The sequence below is a fragment of the Myotis lucifugus genome, unplaced genomic scaffold, assembly GCF_000147115.1.
Source record: "Myotis lucifugus unplaced genomic scaffold, Myoluc2.0 scaffold_7, whole genome shotgun sequence".
In the NCBI taxonomy this organism is placed as follows: domain Eukaryota; kingdom Metazoa; phylum Chordata; class Mammalia; order Chiroptera; family Vespertilionidae; genus Myotis; species Myotis lucifugus.
In genome coordinates, this window is record NW_005871055.1 from 4,213,744 (window position 1) to 4,237,852 (window position 24,109).

Below are 24,109 nucleotides of genomic sequence, written 5' to 3' on the forward strand. Positions count from 1 at the left end.
TGAAGGCTGTGGAGTTAGGATAACTAGGTGCAAGTTCACTTCATTTGGATAGAAACGTATGAGCAAAAGCAGAAAGGCAAAAAATATTAGTCTTACCCAGGAAAGCAGTGAAAAAATCGAGCCAGAAAGGCCCTTTGGGGCCAGATTATGAGGTTCTCCAAACCTTTAATGTTCTGCTTATTCTTGGAATCCGAGAAGCATGATTTGTTACTGTGTAGATTTAGGAGAGAAAGGCTGAAGCGTCTTCACATCTCTATCCATGTACAAGGGATGGTGGAGAAGAAAGGCCATGATCCAAAGGCACCGGATGGGCACTGGGCTTGTGGGAGGGGTGGGAGTAGACGGAACTAGAAGCATGACATGGTGATAAAAAGAACATGTTCTGGAGTCAGTCAACCCCGGGTTCAATTTCTGTATTCAAAACATACTAACTATGCAAACTTGGTCAAATTACCTACATTTTCTGAGTCTCATTCTCCTTGTGTGAAAATAATAGTAACTTTATATAGGACTATTCCAAAGACTAGAGGATGGGGTGACAGACTTCTGTAGACTTCAGATGGCCCTCAGAGACACCAGGGCTAGCTCCTTCCTTGGGTAATTTCTAAAGTGCCAGCTGAACACGAATGTCTGTGAAAGAATTTAGATTTTTCTTTCTGCAAAAATAAGTGATTCACATAATTGAAGTTATAATTTACAATTAATATATCCCTAGATAACTACTATAGTTAGTTTTAAGTATAAATAAAAATACCATAGCTGAAATAGATTTTCCTAGTGCAGACAGTTATCTCTGGGACTTACTCAAATATTTTTGAAAGCTGAATTAAGCATTTTCATTCCTCTTAGTTGCCATTTAGGGCTCAGGACCACGTATTTAAAAAATAGTGTCTTGTTGTCAGATCTAATATAAGGTCCCTCCAATTCCTTTTCCTAATCAGAGCTCTTTGTTAGGGTTTTACCCTGTGCAGAGTATGCTTCTGCCAGAGTGACTATGGGCCATACTCAAAAGTATGAATGCAAATTTGAAAACAGTCAAAAAGTTTGCCCACCCCTGGTCTAGATGGTGGTAACTTGTGTCCCTTCCAGACTTTATGTCTTTGTAACTAGCTTTTTCTTCTAATTATATTTCAGGTGACCCTCTTAGATTTTCTATTTTACATAATAACATTATCTGTAAATGAGGTCATCTTTTTGACTATTGTATCCTTATTTGTGCCTCCTGATATAGAGTTAGATGTGCCAGGATGATGGTGGTAGTGGGCATCAACAGATGGAATATTAGTGTTTCAACATTTCATATGACATCGCCATTTAGTTTTGAATCCCATAGCACTCTTGTCACATCTTTCCTGTCACCTAGCTCACATCATATAGGAACTTCTGGGAAATGTCTTTTTCTCATTGAGCCTGTGCTCATTGAGGAGAGGGTCTTTTCTTATTCATCTCCATATACACAGTATTAGCATTGAGCCTGAACCAACATATGTGTAGATATTTATGGGAGTTACAAAAAGTACCTTAATGTAGCAGGGCTCAATAAAAAGATCCTGAGGACAATAATCCAATAGTAAATTATGAAACTTTTTTTATAATTTCAAAGATCATTCACTGTCAGCTATTTTTCTAAAAAATGTTTTACTTAAAATTAATCAATATCTTGAATACTTGTCTTTTTGGTGATTCTTATATAAGAAAGCAGGAAGGAGATACAATTTAAAGCTCCATTTTACTTGTAATTAAAAGAAAAAGGAGAAGCTCAAATTCTGTTTAGATTGTTGATCCAAGTATGAATCCTTTAATTTTTTTTGTAACGTCCAGCAAACATACAAATAAATAAATCCAGGAATTAATAAGATTAACTAATTGGTTACTTTATAACTGCCCATAATACACAAAACAAAGGTAAATTTTATATTGACTGTCTTTGGATGCTATTTCTTGGTATTTTCAAACAATTACTCTAATGTTATATGATCTCCTTTTCTTAGTACTTCTCACTTCACAATTTTTATATATTCCTGTTTTAAATAATGTTTGGCTCTTAATGTCATTCATGTATTTATTCATTTGTAAATAATGGGATATGAGATGGGGCTGAATAATGTGTGAATTTCTTAAGGAAGAATTAAAATATAACAAAGAATAATTTACAAAACCAATATGGTAGAAGTCATATTTATTGAAAAAAATTAATATCTTTGCTATAAAATTTGTAACAGGAATATTTACTGAATGTTTATTTTGATGCATAAACCTGAATATTACATACCAAATACAAGACAGTAGCACTAGTTTTTCCTTTATTTACATTTTATGAAAATTGTTATGCAGTCCGTGTTAAAAGAACTTATGATGGAGAATTGTTACATTAGAAAAATAATATTCTTGATAAAGCATTCCCAAGGAGTCCAATCACATTTTCTGCCTCTTCAATAAGGCAAAAGTCCCTGGAATAGCATATAACTTAATTTACAAAATACAATAACTGTTCAGACACATATTCAAGTTTTCTTTTGGTATGATTTTTCCTCACTGTAAAATCACTTTTTTCTCTCTTTTTCCCCCCTTTTTTTGCTAAAACAGAAACATAGACTTTTAGGAAAATGCCATTGAATGATTTTAGCTATACATTACATATACAACTCTGTAGCCTAGCAACAACCATTGCTACACCATCATTAACTTTAAATATTTTGCTTGGTGAGCTCTTCTCAAATGTAGCATATTTTAAGATTTTGCCATCATTATGATTGTGGAATCACTGTTTGGTTTGCAGAGGAAACAGACCTGTCAGTGCAGAAGCTCTGTTTGTTTAGGGAACTGGTACACAATTACATTTCCACTCACAAGAGAACGCCACAGACGCAACTAAAGTCAGGCTCTGATGGCTCCGCCGAGGTCCTGCCCTGGACAACCCCCACCTCCTGCCCTCACTGCACAGCCCTGGACGGGTGCAGGCAGCTTCATTTCCAGACATGTGTCTAGTTTGTTTTTCATAGTTAGGTAGTTTTAATTCCTTCAAAGGCACACAACTTCCATCTTTTCTCCAGCGTTGCTCCCACGCCGGTGAATTCCTGTTTAAACATGCGAGGCAGCCTCATCAAAAGCATTTCAATTTCATTTGCAGATATCTGTTAGAAGAGAAGTAAAGTCAGTTTTAGGAAAGGAACTCATCTTAAAGGTGGCGAGGGGCTGGGATGTGCTTTTTCAGTGTGATAAACAGCATGTGGTTTTATGTGTGGCTGTCAAGTAAGGTCCTTATAAAAGGAACTTGAGGAAAGCGCTGAATGTGATTCTTTCTCATTCTGTGAGCAGCTGGTGGTGTGGGGCATGGGGCAAACAGACAGCAAATTCCAGGTTCACCCTTCAGATGGTGGCCCCCTTGCTGGCAGTGCCACGCCTGACCAGCCCTCCCTTGATCTAAAAGGAGATAGGGGGAGGGATTTAAGAGAGCTCCGAGTAAGTTACCACCACTCCCAGAAAACCATGGGTGCCCTCACTCTTCTCTACAAAGGCAGCACTTGTATTAAACTCGGTGAGGGTAGCGAGGACATGGGTAGGCTTCCTGACGCTCTAACTTCTTTCTCTACCTTTAACTTTCACTGGGACCAGAACACAATAAAGGATCAGGAACAGAAATAAAACCCCAAACCTACAGCAATAAATCTTCTTTTTTAAAATATATTTTTATTTATTTTAGAGAGGAAGGGAGAGAAAGAGATAAAAACATCAATGATGAGAGGGAATCATTGATTGGCTGCCTCCTGAACATTGGACCAAGTCCGCAACCCAGGCATGTGCCCTTGACTGGAATCAAACCTGGGACCCTTCGGTCCGCAGGCCAATGCTCCATCCACTGAGCCAAACCAGCTAGGGCAAAAGTCTTGATATCTAGTCATAAAATCTAGGTAGATTTTTTAAATTCAATTTTTTCTTCTACCAATTTTTAAATTTCATACCTTTTCATACCAATAATTCATTTCCTCTTAAAAAAAGAGCTGATTAACCACAATCCTGCTCAAACACAGCCGCTGCTCTTGTTTTCTTGTGCTTGCTTCCTCACTGTGCATGGGGGAGGCTCTTATACAGCGAGGTGGCTAAGACCTTGGGTTTGGGGGTCTGACATTTCTGTTTGAATCTTCTATCTACTATTGTTACGCACTAGATGACCCCTACCAAGATAGTTAGTCTCTCTAAGCCTCAGCAAGTGGGAGTAACAACATTTCATTAGGATGTGTAAAGACTACTGGCTTAGCATAGATTGGGGCACACAGAAATGTTCGATGAATCAGACCGATTATTATTTTCCATTTGAGAGTCTACACTTTTCATTTAACACTATTAAGACTAATTTTAAAGAGAGATCAAAGAGACCAGGAAGTCAAATCAACTGTTGACTTACTAGTAATATTCACATGGAAAAGATTTCACATGGTGTATTCAATATTTCTGGGCCTAAAAAACAAAACTTTTAAGTAGTGGTAGCTCTAAAAGTTGAAATCAACTGTACTGTAAAATTTTCGTGTGAATTATTTTGAAATCTGAATATATTTTCCCATAAAACCATGCTAAATGGATAATTAGATTCTCAGATCAACTCACAAAAGCCTACTAAGCAGATGATGAAAGGTTCACAGTGGTTTTGACAAGCACACTTCAATGAGCACTGTGCAAAACACCTCCACCAGCGTCCTCACTTCATTCAAACAACACTCCTGAGACCTGCGAGGCAGCTGTTACATTCTCCGTTTTATAGCTGGGAAACCGGAGTGAATTGCAGAACTGTTTTATGAAAGACAGACTTTGGGGTGAACCTGCTGCATGTGGTTGGGACCTGAGCACTGGCATGCCGTAAGCTCTCCCCAGGACTGTAGTCGCCTGCAGGTGAAGACTCACTGGTGCAGCTGTTTTTTTAAAAATATCAAGCACCTGGGGTACTTACTAAAAAAACAAATGATCTAACCCCTTCTCTGGAGACTCTGATTTGGCTGATCTTAGGTTATGGCCCAGATAATCTAATTTTAACAGTCACCCCAGGTAATTTGTATGTTCAGGCATATTTGGGTTAAGAATGAGAACTTTAATCAGACAGGCTTGGATTTTAATCTGCACTAGTCCTCAAACAAACTGTGAGACTTTGGACAGGTCATTGAGTAGCTGTAATTCTCAGTTTCTTGGAGTGTATAATAGAAATAACAATATCCCTCCCAGTGTTATTGAGAGAATTATACATAAAATGTAGCACAGTGCCTAGCACAAGTACACTTTCTATATATACCATATGTTAATGCTGATAGATTAACACACTAATATCAAACCTTTTGTGGTAAGTGGTTCAAGATCTGTGTTCCTAGGACAAAGAAATAAGTACAGGGAGATATGCTGTCAAACTCCATTTCTAGTTGGTCTGGGAGGCAGTTTTCCTTCAGCTTTAAGGCCAAGTTCTCCTCCAAACAAGCTTCTGTGGACAAAAGGGGCCACATGCTGACCTGACAAGCTCAGGAAAGGCCTGCATGGCAGTCTTGCAAACTCAGAGCCCTAAAGTAACCACAAAGGATGGTCTGAAATTAAACTTTAACTAAAAGCAGTTATGGTGGGTAGTTACAACCTAGGCCTTCTGTCTTTTTGCATCTGTAATAACATACCCTTGAAATGTCTGGGTAACTTGTAACTTCCCTTTTTCTGGACCCCTTGGGGCACAACCTAATGTGACTGATCCCCAGGATAGATACCACAAATTCCTTCATTATCATGTTAATTGTTTCTGCACCCACCTAAGTATGTGACTATCATTTTACTTTTTATCCAATCCCAGGGGTTTCCCTGCTTTGCTTTCTCCTGCTTCTCTAGTCCATCACCAATGAATTTCATGTAACCCACCTACATCCCTTTCCTTTGATTGCAATGTATAAATACAAATGTAACCAGTCATTCTCTGGAGCATTATCTCAATTCATTGAGGTTCTGCTTCCCAGCATATGTCGACAGTTTGGCTTAAATAAACTCACAAAAATTCTTTACAGATTTCAATGGTTTTTTTACATTAACATTACCTTCTTTCTTTGTAGGAGGACAGCACAGGATGAGCAGTCCTTCCTCAGATCAAGCAAATACTGTAGAGAAGCTGGCAGACCAAGGTGACAGCCCGTCCATCATAAGCTTGTTTCTAGCATAACTACCACCTCCCTTAGCCTTGTGCTATTCATTAGGAAGGAAGAAAAAGCTGAATTCTTTTTTTTTTTCATTCAACTTAGAAGATTCTAAGGATATATATATATATATTTTAATCTTTATTGTTCAGATTATTACAGATGTCCCTCTTTTTTCCCCTCATAGCTCCCCTCCACCTGGTTCCCACCCCACCCCAGGCCCTCGCCACCCCACTGCCCACGTCCATAGGTACTGCATACATGCATATAAGATCTTTGTCCAATCTCTTCCCGCATGCCCCCCACCCCTTTCCCCCTAAAAACTGTCAGTCCACTGCATTTCCATACCCCTGATTCTATTACATTCACCAGTTTATTCTGTTCATCAGATTTTTTATTCATTTGATTTTTAGACTCACTTGTTGATAGATATGTATTTGTTGTCACTTTGTTTTCATAATTTTTTATCTTTACGTTTTTCTTCTTCTTCCTCTTCTTAAAGAATACCCTTCAGAATTTCATACACTACTAGTTTGGTTGTGAAGAACTCCTTTAGCTTTTTGTTGTCTGTGAAGCTCTTTATCTGACCTTCAATTCTAAATGATAGCTTTGCTGGGTAGAGTAATCTTGGTTGTAGGTTCTTGCTATTCATCACTTTGAATATTTCTTGCCACTCCCTTCTGGCCTGCATAGTTTCTGTTGAGAAATCAGCTGACAGTCATATGGGTACTCCCTTGTAGGTAACTAACTGTTTTTCTCTTGCTGCATTTAAGATTCTCTCTTTGTCTTTTGCTCTTGGCATTTTAATTATGATGTGTCTTGGTGTGGTCCTCTTTGGATTCCTCTTATTTGGGGTTCTCTTCATTTCCTGGACTTGTAAGTCTATTTCTTTCACCAGGTAGGGGAAGTTTTCTGTCATTATTTCTTCAAATAGGTTTTCAATATCTTGCTCTCTCTCTTCTTCTGGCACCCCTATAATTCGGATGTTGGTATGCTTGAAGTTGTCCCAGAGGCTCCTTACACTATCTTCATATTTTTGGATTCTTTTTTCTTTTTGCTTTTCTGGTTGAGAATGTTTTGCTTCTTCATATTTCAAATCTTTGACTTGATTCTTGCAATCCTCTAGTCTACTGTTGAATCTCTGTATATTATTCTTTATTTCAGTCAGTGTATGCTTAATTTCTGACTGGTCCTTTTCCATATTTTTGGCATTCTCACTAAGATCCTTGAAGGTCTCATTAAGTTCCTCGGAGGTTTCTAGAAGATTCTTGAGTAACTTGAATCTTAACAGTGGTTTTGAACTCTATATCCAGTAGTTTGCTTTCTTCCATTTCTTTCATTTGTGACATGTTTATTTATCTCCGAATTTTGGCTGCTTTCCTGTGTTTGTTTCTATGTAATGGGTAACTGCTAAGTCTCCTTGAGTTGATAGAGTGGCCTTGTGTAGTAAGTGTTGTATAGGGCCCAGTGACTCAGCTTCCCCAATCACCTGAGGTGGACACTCTTGGTGCACCCCTTTGTGGCCTGTGTGCACAGTCTTGTTGTAGTTAAGCCTTGATTGCTGTTAGTATCATTGGCCTCCAGGCCAATTGGCTGTGAGGACCATCTGTATCTACAATGGAAGAGCTGTTGTGCAGGAGACTCCCTTATGGGGCAGGACTTGCTTCAGTGGGACTTTGGTGCTCACTGAGTCTGCCCCTTGAGTGTGTCACTTATGGATGTGAAGATTTGTAATCTGGTATGATCTCACACTGACCACTGGGTACACTGGCTCTTGGATCTCCAAGGAGGTGCAAAGTCAGCCACTGCCTGGGGCCACCCAGCAAGAGTTACAGAAAGATCTGCAGATTCCTCCTCTTTGTATTAGGCTTGGAAGTGCCCAGATGAGGCCCAGCTATGAAGTAAGGCAGGCTGGTGCTGGTGCCAGTCTTGGGCCTTCTTTTGATAGCTTTGGGGCTCCCTGACCCAGCTGCAGCTTGTTTGACAGATTTTAGGTTGAGAAAGGACAGGCCATTCATATGCAAAAGCTGCTGTGCACAGCTTGGGTGGGGTTATAAATTGGGTAGGGCGGGGTCTCAGGGAATCTCCAGGGTAGAGCTAACAGCAATGGCTGCCAGTAAGCTCTGCACTGGGGAGGACCCAGCACAGGAACAATGACTGTTGGGAGCACCTCTGTCTGGAAGAAAGCCACCCTCACGTTCCTGCCCTGATGCCAGACAGTCCAGTTTCTCCCCATATGTGTCTGGGTCCCCCAGAGTCTCGCCCCACACTGGAGCTCAAAGCAAGCAGGAGCTTGTATCTCCCTCCCGATTAAAAAAGCGGCACACCTGGGTGCCAGCGCATTCTGCACCTCCCCACCTCCTACCAGTCTCAATGTGCTTTCTTCTTTACCTCTCTAGTTGTAGTACTTCCACTCAGCCAGCTTTCCCGAGGTTCTGGATGATAAGTTGTTATGCATTTTAGTTGTAATTTTGATGTGGTTGTTGGAGGCAACAAGTACAGGTGTAAAGTTTACCTATGTCGCCATCCTGGTTCTCTCAAAGCTGAATTCTTGAGGGTAAAATAAAGACCTGATTTGAAGATAACATGTATGTGGGAGGCTAGCTGGGGTCATCAGGTCAGGCAATGCCACCCAGCAGCCCTGCAGCTGGTTGTAAAATGTGTAAAAACTATCACCCAGAACCTTTTCCTTGCCAGACTCAGTCCTGAGTAAGGAGAGTGCCAGTAGGGGCTGTGTGGGAGGCAGTTGATCAATGATTCTCTCTCATCATTGATGTTTCTATCTCTCTCTCCCTCTCCCTTCTTCTCTGAAATCAATAAAAATATATATCTTTTCTGAAAAAGAAAACATTTTCTTTAATTTTACTACACTCTCATAAAGGAGGGAATAATTTACAAATGAAGAAACTGAGGTCCAGAGAGATTAGGTACCTAGTGCAGGGTAACTCAGGGTAAGTGTGGAGCTGGGGTGCAGATCCAGGCTCCTTGGCCTTGTTCTGAACCACGGATGCCAATCACCACAGGGGGTGGGGACTGTGGAAGGAGAACCAGAAATAATCCTCTTGGTCATTGCTTCTCTCTCCTGGATAGGGGCTTCTTGTAAGGAGGGCAGGATCTCTGTGATAAATACTGTTAGGTCGAAGGGAAGCTCCGGAGTGGATACATGCCACCGCAAAGCAGATGGTGATGGAGATAATGGACCTTCCCTGGAATTCCTAACAGGTCAACATGCCGACCCCCGCGGCGGGAACTTCCTCAACTCATGCCCCCCGCCCCTCACCAAACACCTGTATAAAAAGAAATGCCTCCCTCCCTGTGGGCTTGAATTCACTGGCCCTGCCTTTGGGGCTAGTGGATTTTCGCCCGGGGAAGCAGATTAAACCTTTCCTTTTCTTTCTTTCTGGCCGACTCGACTCTCTTTGTTTCCTGTGCCACTAACTTTACAAATACTTCAGACTATTTAGGGCCCAGTGGCCCAACATCAACAGAAAAAATTGAAAATGCCCAACTCAAGAGGCTTGTATGCATTCATATGCTAATGAACCCCCACAGGAACCTTTCACCAAAACAGCAAGCAGATCATGGGGAATCTTGTTTTCCATGGTTTCTTGACCTGAGATTAACTAATTTCAACCGAAAAGGCAGCAGAAGAAAGGTAGCTGCCATTTACTGAGTCCTCGCTGTGGACAGAGCACGGAATGAGTGCTTTATGTGCATTATCTCATAGAAAGTTTATTAAACAAGCAAACAAACTCCTCACTTGCTGGTAGAAAGAAACATAGAGGTAAAAGTTTGGATTCTACTCCTGGCATAACCATTAAACAGCTTCACCACCTTGTCTAAATCACTTTATCTTTTGGGTGTTTTCTCATTTGCAAGACAAAGAAGTGGGGGGAAAATTCACTGAATGATCTGATGACTTGGATCTGAGTGCTGGCCCCACCATCTTTGGGCAAGACATTTAAAATTAATCTGCCCACTAGGGTTGGGACAAAGATTTCAAACTGAGAGGATGTAGTAGGTCTTTTGGATACTTTAAAGCACAAAACAAATGGCAGCCAGCACTTAGCACTTACTGTGCCAGATACTGTCCCGAATGCTGTCTATATATTGTCATTTAATACAGAGGGTAAAATGGAGGCACGGAGATGTTAAATAAGTTGTCCTCGGACACACAGTGAAGTAGTGAAACTGGGATTTGAAATGCTTCTGAATTCTTACTTTGAATACCCAATTAGCCATTCCTCAGATTTTGACATAGCTAGAAATTAATATAATGGAAATTAGTGTCCTCAAAAGTAATTAACTCTAAGTTGCTGTCCGTGGTGCACAGTGATAGCCTGATTCTGCCATGAAGATGTAAATAATGTGGACAGGGATGTGTCACAATTATAGAACAGACCAGCTCAAATGAAAGTCTATCTAATATATCCATTTAATGAGGCTCTCAGCTGAATTCTGGAGTATTTCCTTAAAGATGTTTGTATCTCATGCCAGAAGAAAGTTCAAGGAGAAAGTGCTTTCAGGTTAGGTTAATGGTTTTTAAACATTTTCCAAACCCGAACAAAATAACCTTTGTGACATATTCCATTTTGGATTTTCAAAGAGAAAATTCAAGAGGAAATTCAATTTGTCTTCCTTTTTTACTTTATGGCCAAAGAATTTTTACTTTACAAATATCTTCACTTATTTCATTTCCATTTTCTGAGATCTCAGTTTCCCACACATCATGTATTTGGTGGTCTAGAAGGTGAGGAAGGTTGTCATAAACAGTTTTATTACCCTCATACTCAGCTAGCTTTTGTTTCAAGAAATTAGGGGCTGTGTATTTTCAGCCTTTGATGCTGTCAGTGAACCCTCCCATTCCTGTGTTGCTTAAAAATTTCTAAGTCCTAACATATATTCTTTTAGAAAGGATTACTTTTCTCTAATTTAAAAAAAGAAAAAAAAGGAAAGATAATAAGGAATAAAGGCTCCATGTGTCAAAGGGGCTTGTGTGGTTGGTAACACCACAGAAGTAATTTGTAAGGTCTGCTTGAATTTTTTTCTGATTTGTTGACTCTTAGCCCAAGTCCACTGCCTCCTTGCCAGGTTTCTAAGCACATGTGTAAATTGACACAAGCAGACCTGAACCAATTTTATTATAAGGATGGTTGGCTCTACATCAAGCAAGGGGAGCCAAGGGACTGGGGGTTCTTGTCTGAGGCATAGAAGGACACTAGCATAGGCTTTGTCAAGGCTGTACTGTCAGAGCAGCTGATTGTAAACCCAGATTTCCTTCCACAGGATAAACTGACTGGTAGCCTGTAGTGCACAGTTTTCACATCCCTGGGCAAAGCACGGCCTCAGCACACAGATACATTTGCAGAGAGAAATACAGAAAGTGGGTGTTGGGGAGGGAAGGGAGTGGGAGATGGACATAGGAAGGAAGTATGGAAGAAGTAAGGAAAGAAGGTAAGTGAGGAATGAGGAACAGGGGAAAAGAAAAGGAAAGAAGAAGGTAAACAGAAGGAAACAATTAGAAGGAGAAAAGAAAAGACCTGGATGGAAAAATGGGAGAAGAAAAAACAAAGAAGGAAGGAAGGGGAGAAAGAGGAGAAAGGGAAGAAATGTGGTAAGAAGAGTTAACATGTCCCAGAGGGAAGCCACACGGATAAGCATGGATTCAAGGGTATTTCCCGTTAATAATCATGACTCAGTGATTTCACTCTTCTCTAGCTCCTATATCACTAAATATTTGTTTGCCCAACTTAGCACTTCATTAGTTCATGTCTGATTCTCAAAATGGTTTGCAGATATTATACCATTTCCTCAACTAGACCACAGGCTTTTTGAGAGCAGGGTTCTTACATTTCTTTTGTTCTCTGGCCATTCCCTGTTCTTCCTAGTCCCTAGGACAGTGCTGAGTATCTGAAAAGCAGTGAATTACCTGAGCATTCACTGGGTCCCTGGTAACTGCCAATTTCTCTTGCTATAGGTGAGCAACTGTCTTTTTAAAAATTTATTTTTATTGATTTCAGAGAGGAAGGGAGAGGAAGAGAGAGATAGAACCATCACTGATGAGAGAGAATCACTGAACAGCTGCCTCCTGCATGTCCCCCACTGGGGATCAAGCCCACAACCAGACATGTGCCCTGATTAGGAATCAAACCATGACCTTCTGGGTCATAGGTCAAAGCTCAACCACTGAGCCACACCGGTTGGGCAGCAACTATCTTTTTATTCTTTATGCAGCCAAATGGAAGTATTGTTACCTCCAATGCTTGTCATATGTCATAAGTTTTCCTGAGGTGCTGTGAGATCTATAGAACACATTCATTATAGCCTGTCTAAGCAACAGAAAACTCATTCAATCATGAATATATTGTGACAGGTAGTTATTTAGGAGAACATACATACTATTAAATATACATACTATTAAAAATTACGCAGGTGGGCAATCTTACCAACACTACTGGGAACATTTCATCTACCCTTTTCCCTAGCTACAGTCTGGGAAAGAATGCTCTCCACTTAAGGCTGATCTGAATCTCCTTGAAACTGACCAGATATTTTAGTTTTGTATTTCAAGAGGTATGCTTTTTTTGTGTGTACAGAAACGCAAATGGTTCAGCCCTGTGGTGGGAAATGTGCATGTGGCCATGCACCATACAGTGGTCTCATGCCCAAATGACAGGCCTTTCTACATCCTCCAGCATCTGCAGCTATGTTATGTCAAATCTGGTTTTCAGAATCAAAGCTTCCACTCAGTGGGCCTTGGGAAGAGGCTGCAGGTATATACTAGTAGAACGAGCAGCCAGACACACTTGGAGAACTGGGTCTTAGTCTCCAAAAGAATACACAAGTTGGGGGAGGGGCAGAGGGATCTGTCCCATTGGCCGTAAGATAGGCATATTCACCTGCTAATGCTCACCTCCTTGCTCCTTAGGATTGAAGGGTTCTGGGCTGCTGTGGGAGAGTCTCTGTATTGATCAGAAACCATTTTCCAGATGGTGCTGCCATCTGAAGAGCTAATCTGCTTGGGCCCAGGACATGGTTTTTGAGTCAGCACAGCTTCAGGGAGCCATGAGCCCCTACTGCCTTTTCCCTGTCTTCCTCTGAATGAATTGCTTATTGGTCATATGTTGTTGATACATCAGAGCTGAGTGAATGAGAATGAGTGGTTTAAAAGCAGCAGAGAAGAGAAAGATATGCAATTATCATTTTCAAGAGCAGGGATAATATTTAACTGGAAAGTGGTCTATTATTGGGTTATACAGTTTTAGGGAGCCTGTGCAATTTACCTGGCCAGGAGAACTTAAATTAATTCCTGTCTCTCCTTCCATTTCTCATCATTCTTATACCTGTATGTGGCCTTTGGGGAAATCCTAATAAAAACAGCTGCAGGCTGGATTGAGCCTGTTTTCCTTGCTGTCATCAGCACTGGGAGAGGCAGAATCTAAATGTAATTCTACAACATTTGTGGTGATGGCGATGGTGTCCTATGTGAAGGAAACTGTTGTTCCAGGTGTTATTTTTAAAAAGCTGTCCTACTGGAGTCAGCACCCCTCCACCCCCATGCTGTGAAGGGCAGGAGGAAGCCACTGCCTAAATGCAACATTGACCAAACCTTGTGTGTGAGGGGGGCGGGGAGAGGGCACCCTGTGACCCTCGAGGCAGGTGCACCAGGCCGCCGCACTGGACAGCCTCGGCATGAACGGGCTGGCTGCGGCTCTGGCTCCGGGATTATGAGCCTTTCGCAGCTGGTGCAAGGACAAGGCCCTGGTGGATACTTAGCCGGCAACCTTTCATTATTTTGTTTTCTGCTTAAAGCCCCGAGGATATGGAATCCCAGCATAGAGCAATCATTTGCTGTCTGGATTAAAAAGTCAATATCCTTTCAGCTTCACTGGGATAGAAAGAATATTTAGTCCAATCACTAGCACCCAGGAGTTTTTAAGTCAGAGCACTTTTTCCATATATTTTTTTACCTCAGGCGCGAGAGAAAGGTTTGACAGTTCTCCTGAGCATTTCCTTCAGGAGCTGGAGGGCTGTCTGGGGGAGACCCTGTGTATTTCGTCATTATCTTGTAAATGAAAGTACCAGTCTGAGATGCAGTGGAATTCCCTTTGACCGAATCCCTTCCTGGAAGGCCCATCATTTGATGACCAGAGACCAGGTACGTGAATGCTCTGCTCTGAGATGTCTGAGGAGACCACACAGGCCTCACCCGACGGACACTCTGTTTTGAGGGTGAGAATAAAACAAGAGCTTCTACTCCACCAAAATAATTCATTATTTATCACCCCCGGTGATTTTACACGCACGTACACACACACACACACACACTTCACAGATGCACAGATCAGCAATCCACACTTGCTGGAGCAGATGGGACAAGCGCCCTGGAATTCATCAATAAAGAACAAGTGGATCCTTTGGCCATTTCAGCTCATACTAAAACCCAACAGCTTCTCCACAAAGGCTTCCCACTTAGGATTTCCACACAGGGGAGGAAAGACATCAACAATACAAGGGAAGACAATGGCAGCAATAGGAATAATTTCTTGAGGGCTTACTCTAGGCCAAACACATTGGTGTGAGCAGTATTACATTTAATTCTCCAGGCAAAGGTAGTGGACATATTAAGGAAGAATGGTATTGGTGAAGGAAAAAAAAAGCAACAAAGAAGCCTTTCAAAGCGTTATTTCAACAAAGTGACATCTCCAGCTCTCCCCTCTCATTTCATGTAAGCTAAAATGAGCATTTTCTAACACCTCCCTATCCATATGAGGGGAGCCCACCAAGGAGACAACATTATGACTCTGAACTTCAAGAATCCTACAGTCTCCTCATTCCCTTTCACTCTGTTTGGTCTACCCTATCACCAGCTGTGAGAGCATAAAAGGGCATGCATCTCTGTGACTAAAATATACCTTTTATTCCAGATGACTTCTCTCAAAGGCAAAGAATAAGCCCTATTAGAAAGGTCAAACAGTTGTTCTGATCATGAATTGGTAAAATCATTTGAATCAAAATAAGAACACAGTGTAGTGATGTAATTGATACTGACCATTGTATTAGAATGACAATGCATGCATTTCAGGGTCAGAGGACTGCCGGCTGTGCTCCTGGTCCTACACACCCCATGCTCTTTGCGGTGCTCTATGGAAGACCTTCTTATTTCCATTTTTCTCCCCAGCAGGACGTTTAACAAGCTACTCAGTGACAGGCCCTGCCTCTCGGTTTGATTCTGTGTCCATCCCTTTCCAGGGCTCCCGCAGGCAGTACTGGTTAATGACATCACTTTATTTCGCCAGGGGCCCTCTCATTGTTCACCGGAATTCCATACATAACTTGAGCTCTTGTGCCCCTTCTCTTCAGGCACACAAACACTGCAGTGGGCCAGGAGTACAGCAATTTGCAAATGGAAGAAACAGCCACAGAGAAATGAGGAGTGATGTCCTGACTCTGGAAGTGACCCTGGAGGGACAAAGCTGACTCAATGGTTATTTTTGTCATTTAGAGAATAATGCTGAAAAACAACCATCAATACAGTTTTCTTGAGAGCCATATCAGATCTTTATGTTATTTGAGGTGATTTTTCCTCTCTTGTGTGGAGTCCTTAACATAGAATTCTGTGAGAACATGGTCTAAGGATAATGCTCCATTAGCTACCCTGACCTGATTTCTCCCTTGTTTTGGGAACTTTTGGGACAACCTGCAATTTTAAATCCCTCATATGCTTTTTAAAGTAATTTGGAATCTGCTGAAAAAGTCACTGTCATTTTGGATAACTGCTCTTCTTTCTACAAGACAAAAGTGAAAAGAAAACAACAATCTGCCCCAAACCCAGGTCTTGTAGAGGAGAAATGCTGACTGACCTCCATAGGTTAGTGCACCCCTACTGCAGCTCACAGGCCCCCCTGCAACCAGAAACTGACATGTCAATTCCAGCAGTGCAAGTCCCCTCGAGAGAAAGAATTTACCTTGGAGTCCAGCTGCTGCATGTATGACCAAAGATATTCTATATTGGCTCCGAAAGGATGGACATGAAGAAACGTTGATATGATGCCTGAATTAAAGAGACAAATATTGGACATTATTAAGAGGCAAATAAGAGTCTCATCTATGAGATGACATGTCATAATGTCACCTAACTCCAATGATGGTTTTGTCAGGCTAAGTTATTTATGGTCTTGCCATTTCTAACAAGCACTCAGTAACAGCCACTCTGAAGACAGTCACAGTAACATGACAGACAGAACTACCTCATGGATTATAGTAGTTGGAGAAGCTAGAGCCTGAAAGACGATGTAGATGAATAAAGGTATTGCTAAACAAAGGCTCCTGGAAGCATTTCAACTACCAATTTTATGCTTGATTTACCAATATAAAATTGTAGTTATTAGAAGGATAAAATTATCTCTTTTCTTTCCCTCGGTGGACTTTGTCGTGTGAAAAAGGCTCACACAGCTGTGTCAGAAATTACGCTGCCTCAAATTTCCCTGATAATTATAGCTGCTAGTTATGAAAAGTATTTAATCCATATTTCCCCTAACTGCCACTGAAGGAAGCATAAATCCTTTCTGAAGCCTTTGCTATTGCTCCCTGGTTGCTGCTGCTGTTTGAAGGGAGCCCGCTTGCTTTCTCCTCTCTGCTGTAACTTACACGATCATTCAAAAGGTCCAGGAATGGATGGTTTGGCTGGAGTCTGATTATAGATCAGAAGACTTTAAAAATAAATAAATAAATAAATAAATAAATAAATAAATAGGCTTTTCTAACGTGAAAAAAATCAACTGTCAACACTGTGCTGATAAATGAAAAGCTTGATGTTGGTGTCAGGGCTGAAGTAGAAGCATTGCCTTTCTACTTCTCCCTGCTCTCACATACAAAATCAAAGTAGTGGGCATGAGGACCCTGCTTCCATTTGTTAAGAAACCGTGTTTGGATGACACTTGTTTAGTTCTCTGTTAAGCAGGCTTTGAGATGACTTAAATCTGAGGATAAGCCCTCACATTGTTTATTTGGAAGCTTTGATGCTTGAGAGCCAAAGCAAAGGGTCGCCCACCTTGTATGAAATGCGGTCAGGGAGAGCCCTAGACAAGAGCTCCTCATTCTTGTACGAGGGCACCCTGTGAATAGCCGGTGACCTTGGATTGATCTGGGGTAGGCTCTCATGGTGCCCTGATCGCCTGTGTGATACTTGGAATCTCTGGGATGCCTGCCAGTTTTTAAAGAAAAGTTACCAGTTTATTCTGAAGCGTCTGGATAAGAGCTCTCAAACACCTGTCCTCAGAACCCTGCTTTTAGGTGGGCTGTATTGGTTTGCAGTGAAATGAGGAAGATAGAAATAATGCATTACATTTCTCCATAAAGCTCAAAGCTCACTTTCAGAAGTGGATCTGTTTTTCTTGAGATATTAAAGCCCTACTATTTTATTCTGAGACCACATTCTTCCTTTTTTGCTAAAATGTCTTTTTATGAAATAATGGTGATGATAAAAGGTAATAATGGTAATGTTAATATCTTTAGGTGGCAAATCGCCATTTTTAGTGTACTTAGGTGGCATTGTTTGGTTCCCCTCCTGTGGGAAGAGCTCAGGAGATTTATCCCAGTGCAGTGGCAGATGCAATGGCGTGAGCACACTCTGCCTGTACAAGCTTCCTCAGCACATCGGAAAGTGGCAGCGCCCGCCTGAGCAAACCCCCTAGAGCCCCTACATAGTACCCTGGTCTTTTCTACTATTGGTTGCCCTAAGGAAATTGTAAACTTCTGATTGGTCTAGAATGTTATATATGTTGCTGCACTTACACAATAAACTTAGATCTGCGTCACTGAACCTGGTCTCCAGAGTCGGGCATGCTTCGTTAGGACTCTGTCGGCCTCACCCCCGCGGGACCCCCTGCTTCACCCTCCTACCGCTGGGTGCATGTGGGAAGGGCCAAGCTGTACATCCATGCCGGCTTTTCCCAGCACCAGGCCTGGGGACAGGTCAGCCAAAGTCCCAAGGCACCCCAAGACGCACCGCCCCCTCTCACTCCACCAGCTGCCAGTTAGGCTCAGTCACTGAAAGAGCTGCATGAGGCAGGTGCAGTAGGGGTGAGTGGTGTTCACCAGACTGTTAGCAGTTCAAACTCGGTGACAGCGCTGGGCCTGAGGCCACTCAGCAAATGTCTCCAGTGATACCAAGTCTAGCTGCCACCCACCGGGTGCTTGCACACCTTTGTGTTGGTGTGGGGTCTCAGGGAGTCATCAGGTGAGGCCAGCAGAGAGTGGGCCTACCCCGATTAGTGCTGTTTAAAGATCATCAGGTCTTGTGGTTTGTCACAGGGCCAATCCCTCCCACTCCCCTCTTTTTGTCTTGTGACCTTATAAACTTTTTTGTTTACCTGATGAGAACAAAATATCAAGTTGTACATTCAGTTTTTTCAGTGCAGTATTCTCTTTGAGTTGAATGAGAAATGGGATCCTACCAGAATATACTTCCCTTCTTCAGGCTGCTTGGAGTTTCATTCCACACTGTCACCTTGTATAGTTCTGGCTGAGATTAGCTTCCCCTAAATCCACACTGGTTGCTAGTCTTCTGGGAAGCCCGGAAAACTGTGGGCCTATCTCTCTAGAAACCAATGGAGGCCTGACCATAGCCAACTTGAAATATTCTGGCTTCCTATAGCAGCCCATTCAAAGGCTCTAAGGGAGTAGCAGGAATGATGCTATGTGAAATCTGGGTCTTCCGCAAAGCCACGAGGGCACAGTTGTCTATGAGCAGTGCAGAGTGATAAAGCAACTATGGGAAGTGGAGAGAGGGAAGACTGTGAGTCAGTGGCAGAAGACTGATCAAACACTTGTGGTTTGAGCTGATGGTTCTCAGCACCTTGAAATTCTAGAAAGCTTAAAGTCCCAAAAGGAGTTTGGTCCACTTATTTGGTAAGTACTCTATTTGGGCCTTTCAGTAAATTTCTCCTTGTATCTGAAATGGCCTTGGAACTCCCTTGTTTATCCAGAGAAACTCCATGTATTGTTTCTTCTGACAAGGCACCTATAGCATAAGTAGCCCCTCTCTGTGTTTCTGATTTTAGTACGAATCACATTTCATTGTCATTAACTTCTTTCTTTCTCACTCATCTATGAACTTCTTGAGGTAAGAGATCATCTTGTCACCATTTCTTTGCTAACACAGTTCTTGTCATATGGCAGGCCAGTAATGCTCAGAACGTGGTCCCAGAAGTGCCTGCTTCAGTATCACCTCAGATTTTAGTTTCACAATACACAGAAGCTGTGCATGCATGGCTAAAGATTCTGCCTTTTAATCAGGCTGCCTAGATCAGCGGTCACCAACCTTTCAGACATTACGGGCCACCAGTGGTTCGCAGACCACCAGTTGGTGACCACTGGCCTAGATGATTCCTTCCCACAATGAGGGTCATTTTTACAGAAAGTTCTCGACAAATGTCTGCTGATTTATTGATATGGGCATTTGTGTCTGGAAACAAGAGTTAGGTCACCTTTCATGTGAGGTTACAGTAAGAGGACAACTGTCTATGAGGAAGTGAGCCCTCACAAGACACAGAATCCGCCATACCTTGATCTTAGACTTCCCAACTTCCAGAATTGTGAGAAATGCATTTGTTGTTTATAAGCCCCCACTCCACCTCCTCCAAAAAGATTTAGGTCAATGACTCATTCTATGGTCAGTAGTTTCTAGAGGAGAATACACTCCCCCAATTACTTTTCTCAGGCGCAACCTAAATATAGTCTCAACTCTATTCACTGAAAACATCAAAACATCACCAGTCAACCTTTATTAAGTGCATGTGCCTACATTGCATTCTACTTCCTAATACCCAGGGATTAGGGGGAACATTCCAATTCAGATGTAAACTAGTCTGTGCAGATGTGTGAAACTGGACAGTGACGGAAACCATGGTGGTGGTAGGGGGAGAGCTTGATGTAAAGAAGCATCTTGGTTACACATGATATGTATGTCCTGACCTGCAGAGGAGCCGGGCATATGTAAAGGGTGTGCCTGAGAGGAAGACCTGGAGGATGCAGCCAGGCTCGGGGAAGTTCAGAAGAACAGCTGTTTTATAAGAAGAGTTATTGAGAAGGTTTGGACTGTATCTGGATGGGATTTACAATGATGACTGGCAATGACAGGGGGCCCAGGCTGCTGGGATTAGAAATCTATTGTAACAGAACAAATTAAAAAGCAAGAGAAGTTGGAGTGATACAAACCCAGAGTTTGTCTGTCAACATCTCTTCCAAGCTGTTTGTCTCTCAATAAAAAAATTTTGACCCATTTTCCTTCAAAACAATAGCCAGTGGTTTCCAGCCAAACACAGCTTCAAAGCTTTGGTACTAAATCAAAAGTATTGACTCATTTTATCTCACACAAGTTCAATGCATGCCAAAACCAACATGTAGGCCATATGCGAAATGAAGGAAGAGTCATAGCATAGGCACCAGGCAATGTCAGGCTGCTCTAATGTGTCGTGGGATATAAAATGCTACGCTGCTATGCCCCCATAAAAATGCAATTCTTTTAGATCCAATTATATGTCAACCTGTCTTCACAAGGAATGATTGCAAAATTATCCACAAATCACAATAATAAAGTGCTTTCTAAGGGCCTATCTCCTTTAGTTGAATTGGAACATAGCACTCTGTCCCATTAACTGCCAAGCAGAAAATCTGACAGAAAGTTGGAACTCCCAAGGGACTTAGGATTCAAATCTATAAAGCTCCAAATAATGTTACCAATGAAATCCCACTGCTCTTCTGTGATATGTACCTAATTGACATGCTTAAAGACTCCAATTTTATAAAAATTGTCATGAGAATGTCTAGAAAGCATACGTTTGCTCAGATAAATTAGTGTCACAGATCATCACTAATAACTAGGATCACCTGTTGTTGGGAAGTTCTAGCCCTAGTTTTTTTTTTTTTAATCCTCACTGGAGGATATATTTCTTTTTACTGATTTTTAGGGAGAGAGAGAGAGAGAGAGAGAGAGAGAGAGAGAGAGAGAGAGAGAAACATTGATCTGCCTTCCATATGTACCCCAACTTGCAGGGATTGAATCTGCAACTAGGTATGTACCTTGACTGGAAATTGAACCTGCAACTTTTTTTTTTTTGGTGTATGGGATGATGCTCTGTAATAGAGCCACCTGGCTTTGGCCTGGGCAAGCCTCAGTTTTATGTTTTCTGTAGATGGAAGCCATTTGAGTAGCTTATTTCTCACTCCCTCTTTACCTTACAGGCAATTAAGACAACCAAGATTTGTGCCACTGCATTTTTTTATATAACATTTGTCTGTCTCAAAAGGGTATTGAATTATCTGAATATATTCACATATAGCATATACTACAGGCATCCAGATGTGATGAAGATTTTGCCAATAAGTATTTCCAATAGAGGGCAGATTTTTGCTGTGCTCCTGGCCTTCCAGACTGACTGAGTAGGCCCAATGTCTTCCATATGGGATCTTCTAAGGGAAGATCCAGGGAAATTGCGAATAGTATTCCTGACTATAGACATATCAGAAGTCTAGGAAACTCAAAAATTCTATTTATACATATTTGTTGGGGGGAAAAAGTAGCTCCAGCACTAGGAACTCTTCTCTTTAACTAGAGCCAGAGTAGTTTGGGATGCATATTCTGACATTCTGTCCCTATCACAGTTCTTATCTAGATCCTAGAACCTGTAGGAGAGGTTTTTATTGTCCAACTAGAGGCCCAGTGCACAAAAATTTGTGCACTCAGGGGGAGGAGGGGGTCCCTCAGTCCGGCCTGCGCCCTCTCGCAGTCTGGGACCCCTCAGGGGATGAACACCTGCTGGCTTAGGCCCTCTCCCTGGGGGATTGGGCCTAAGATGGCAATCAGACATCCCTTTGGCAGCCCAGCAGCCCTCGGGGGATGTCCACTTGCCAGCGGGGAGCAGGCCTAAACTGCAGTTGGACATCCTTAGCACTGCTGAGGAGGCAGGAGAGGCTCCCACCACCACCACTGTACTGGCAGCCATCAGCCTGGCTTGTGGCTGAGCAGAGCTCCTCCCATGTGAGAGCACCCTGACCACCAGAGGGCAGCTCCTGCATTGACTGCCCCCTGGTGGTCAGTGTGTGTCATAGTGACCAGTCATTCCCAGTCTTTCTGCTGTTAGGGTCAATTTGCATATTACCCTTTTACTATATAGGATAGAGGCCTGGTGCACGGGTGGGGGCCGGCTGGTTTGCCCTGAAGGGTGTCCCGGATCAGGGTGGGGGTCCTGCTTGGGTACCTGGCCAGCCTGGATGAGGGGATGATGGTTGTTTGCAGCTGGTCACACCCCCTTCAGGGTGGGGGTCCCCACTGGGGTGCCTGGCCAGTCTGGGTGAGGGGCTGAGGGCCGTTTTCAGGCTGGCGGGTACCCAAGCTCCCAACCTCTCCTTTTTTTCTTTTTCTTTTGCTGCTGGGTTTGTTTGGCTTCTATAATTGAAACACAGTTGCAACTCCAGCTCTGAGGCCCAGCTGGCTGAAAGCAGGTTTCTGGGGTTTGTTTAGCTTCTATAATTGCAAAATTGTTTCTTAGAGTGCAGCTCAGAGGCAGGCAGCGGCAGGTGGGGAACCTTGGCTTCCTCCATCACTGGAGCAAGCAAGCCTCCTGTTCGCTTCAGATGCCTGGCTGCTGGCCACCATCTTTGTTGGCAGTTAATTTGCATATCACCCTGATTAGCCAATGGGAAGCATGTCGGAGGTACGGTTAATTACCATGTTTGTCTATTATTAGATAGGATATTCAAGTATCTACAAAGTATGAATGGCCAAAGTCATTTAGCAGAGGGACTATTTAGAAGACTGTGTAAATAAACTGTGTTCTCCAAGTAGAACATAAAAGGAGAAGCTATCTGAAGTGAGAGGCAGAAAATAAAATAAAGAAAATAGAGGCCCATTCCCATGTTTTTTGAAACTTAAAGTGGTCTGTATTATTCAGACTTAAACAAAGAGGGAAAGTGCACTGCTGGTCATCATGGGCTTTGCTCAGACCCTAAAAGCATCATGGGGGAAAATCACAACTTTGTCACACTGAGCTAAAGAGAAACAGTTGTCAGAGTTTGACATGTTTTCCAATAGAAGAAAAATCCAGTTGCTAAATCCATATGGGTTCATTTTGGGTTCTTGGAACCTGATAGCACATCAGCATGTCTTATGAAACTGGTGCACGGCATGTTATTACAGCTGTATATCATCAGAGAGAAAAAATAATTGGTTTTCCTTGGAGTATCTCTAAGTTGATGTCATATTCAATAACCCTGTAGTTGAAAAATCTATATATGATGGATGAAGTTTGGACTGTCTTCGGAATTTATTCCTCCTGTGCCAGCTTCTCAAGCCCTGGTGTACCTGTCATTTTGAGGTGAGTGTATGTGGCATTTTGAAAATGCAACCAGGTGCTCCTCCTGCCAGATAACGACCTAGAGAAGAACAATGTGTCTCATATGTACAGCAGTCTCATTCTTCACTGTAACCGTGCCAAGGAGGAGCCCACACTGGGCCCAGTGCCAAGGTGCAGCTGGAATCAGTGCTGTGTCTCCAGGAGTGAGAATGGCAGCTGCTCCTTCTCTGGATTTGAGGACGTGGGAGAGTCTTAAACACAGTGGCTTCTAAGGTGGGGTTCCAGGCACATCACCAACACGTCCTCAGCAAGGACTCCTCCTTGTGAGGATAAGCACCATTGCTGGATCTGCTGCTGCTGAAGAGAACTTTTAGAGCTTTGTCTCTGGTCCAGACAAAGAAAAAAAAAATTAGTTGTATTTGGTGGGGCAACTGAATGTTGTTTTTTTTTAAATTTTAATTTAGATCTCAAATGCCCTCTGACTGAATTTTTTTAGGTGAAAAGCAACTTCCTTCTTCTTTTCTCTTCCTTAATAGGCAGCTTGTTTTACTTATTTGGATTAACGGATCCAAATGGGCAGGCTGAGAAGCCGGGATTAGA

At 42.3% G+C, this 24,109-nt stretch overlaps 1 protein-coding gene across 1 annotated transcript in view; it reads right to left on the bottom strand.

The window, feature by feature from the left end:
• Positions 1-2,417: 2,417 nt before the first annotated feature.
• The window catches only part of ENOX1 (ecto-NOX disulfide-thiol exchanger 1), a 215,958-nt gene continuing 194,266 nt past the window's right edge, over positions 2,418-24,109 (bottom strand). The window contains exons 13-14 of the mRNA XM_023747906.1: positions 16,121-16,206; positions 2,418-3,134 (exon numbers count right to left, since the gene is read on the bottom strand). Coding sequence (XP_023603674.1) covers positions 3,003-3,134; positions 16,121-16,206 — 218 coding nt within the window. The 3' untranslated portion in view covers positions 2,418-3,002. The remainder of the gene's footprint in view (positions 3,135-16,120; positions 16,207-24,109) is intronic.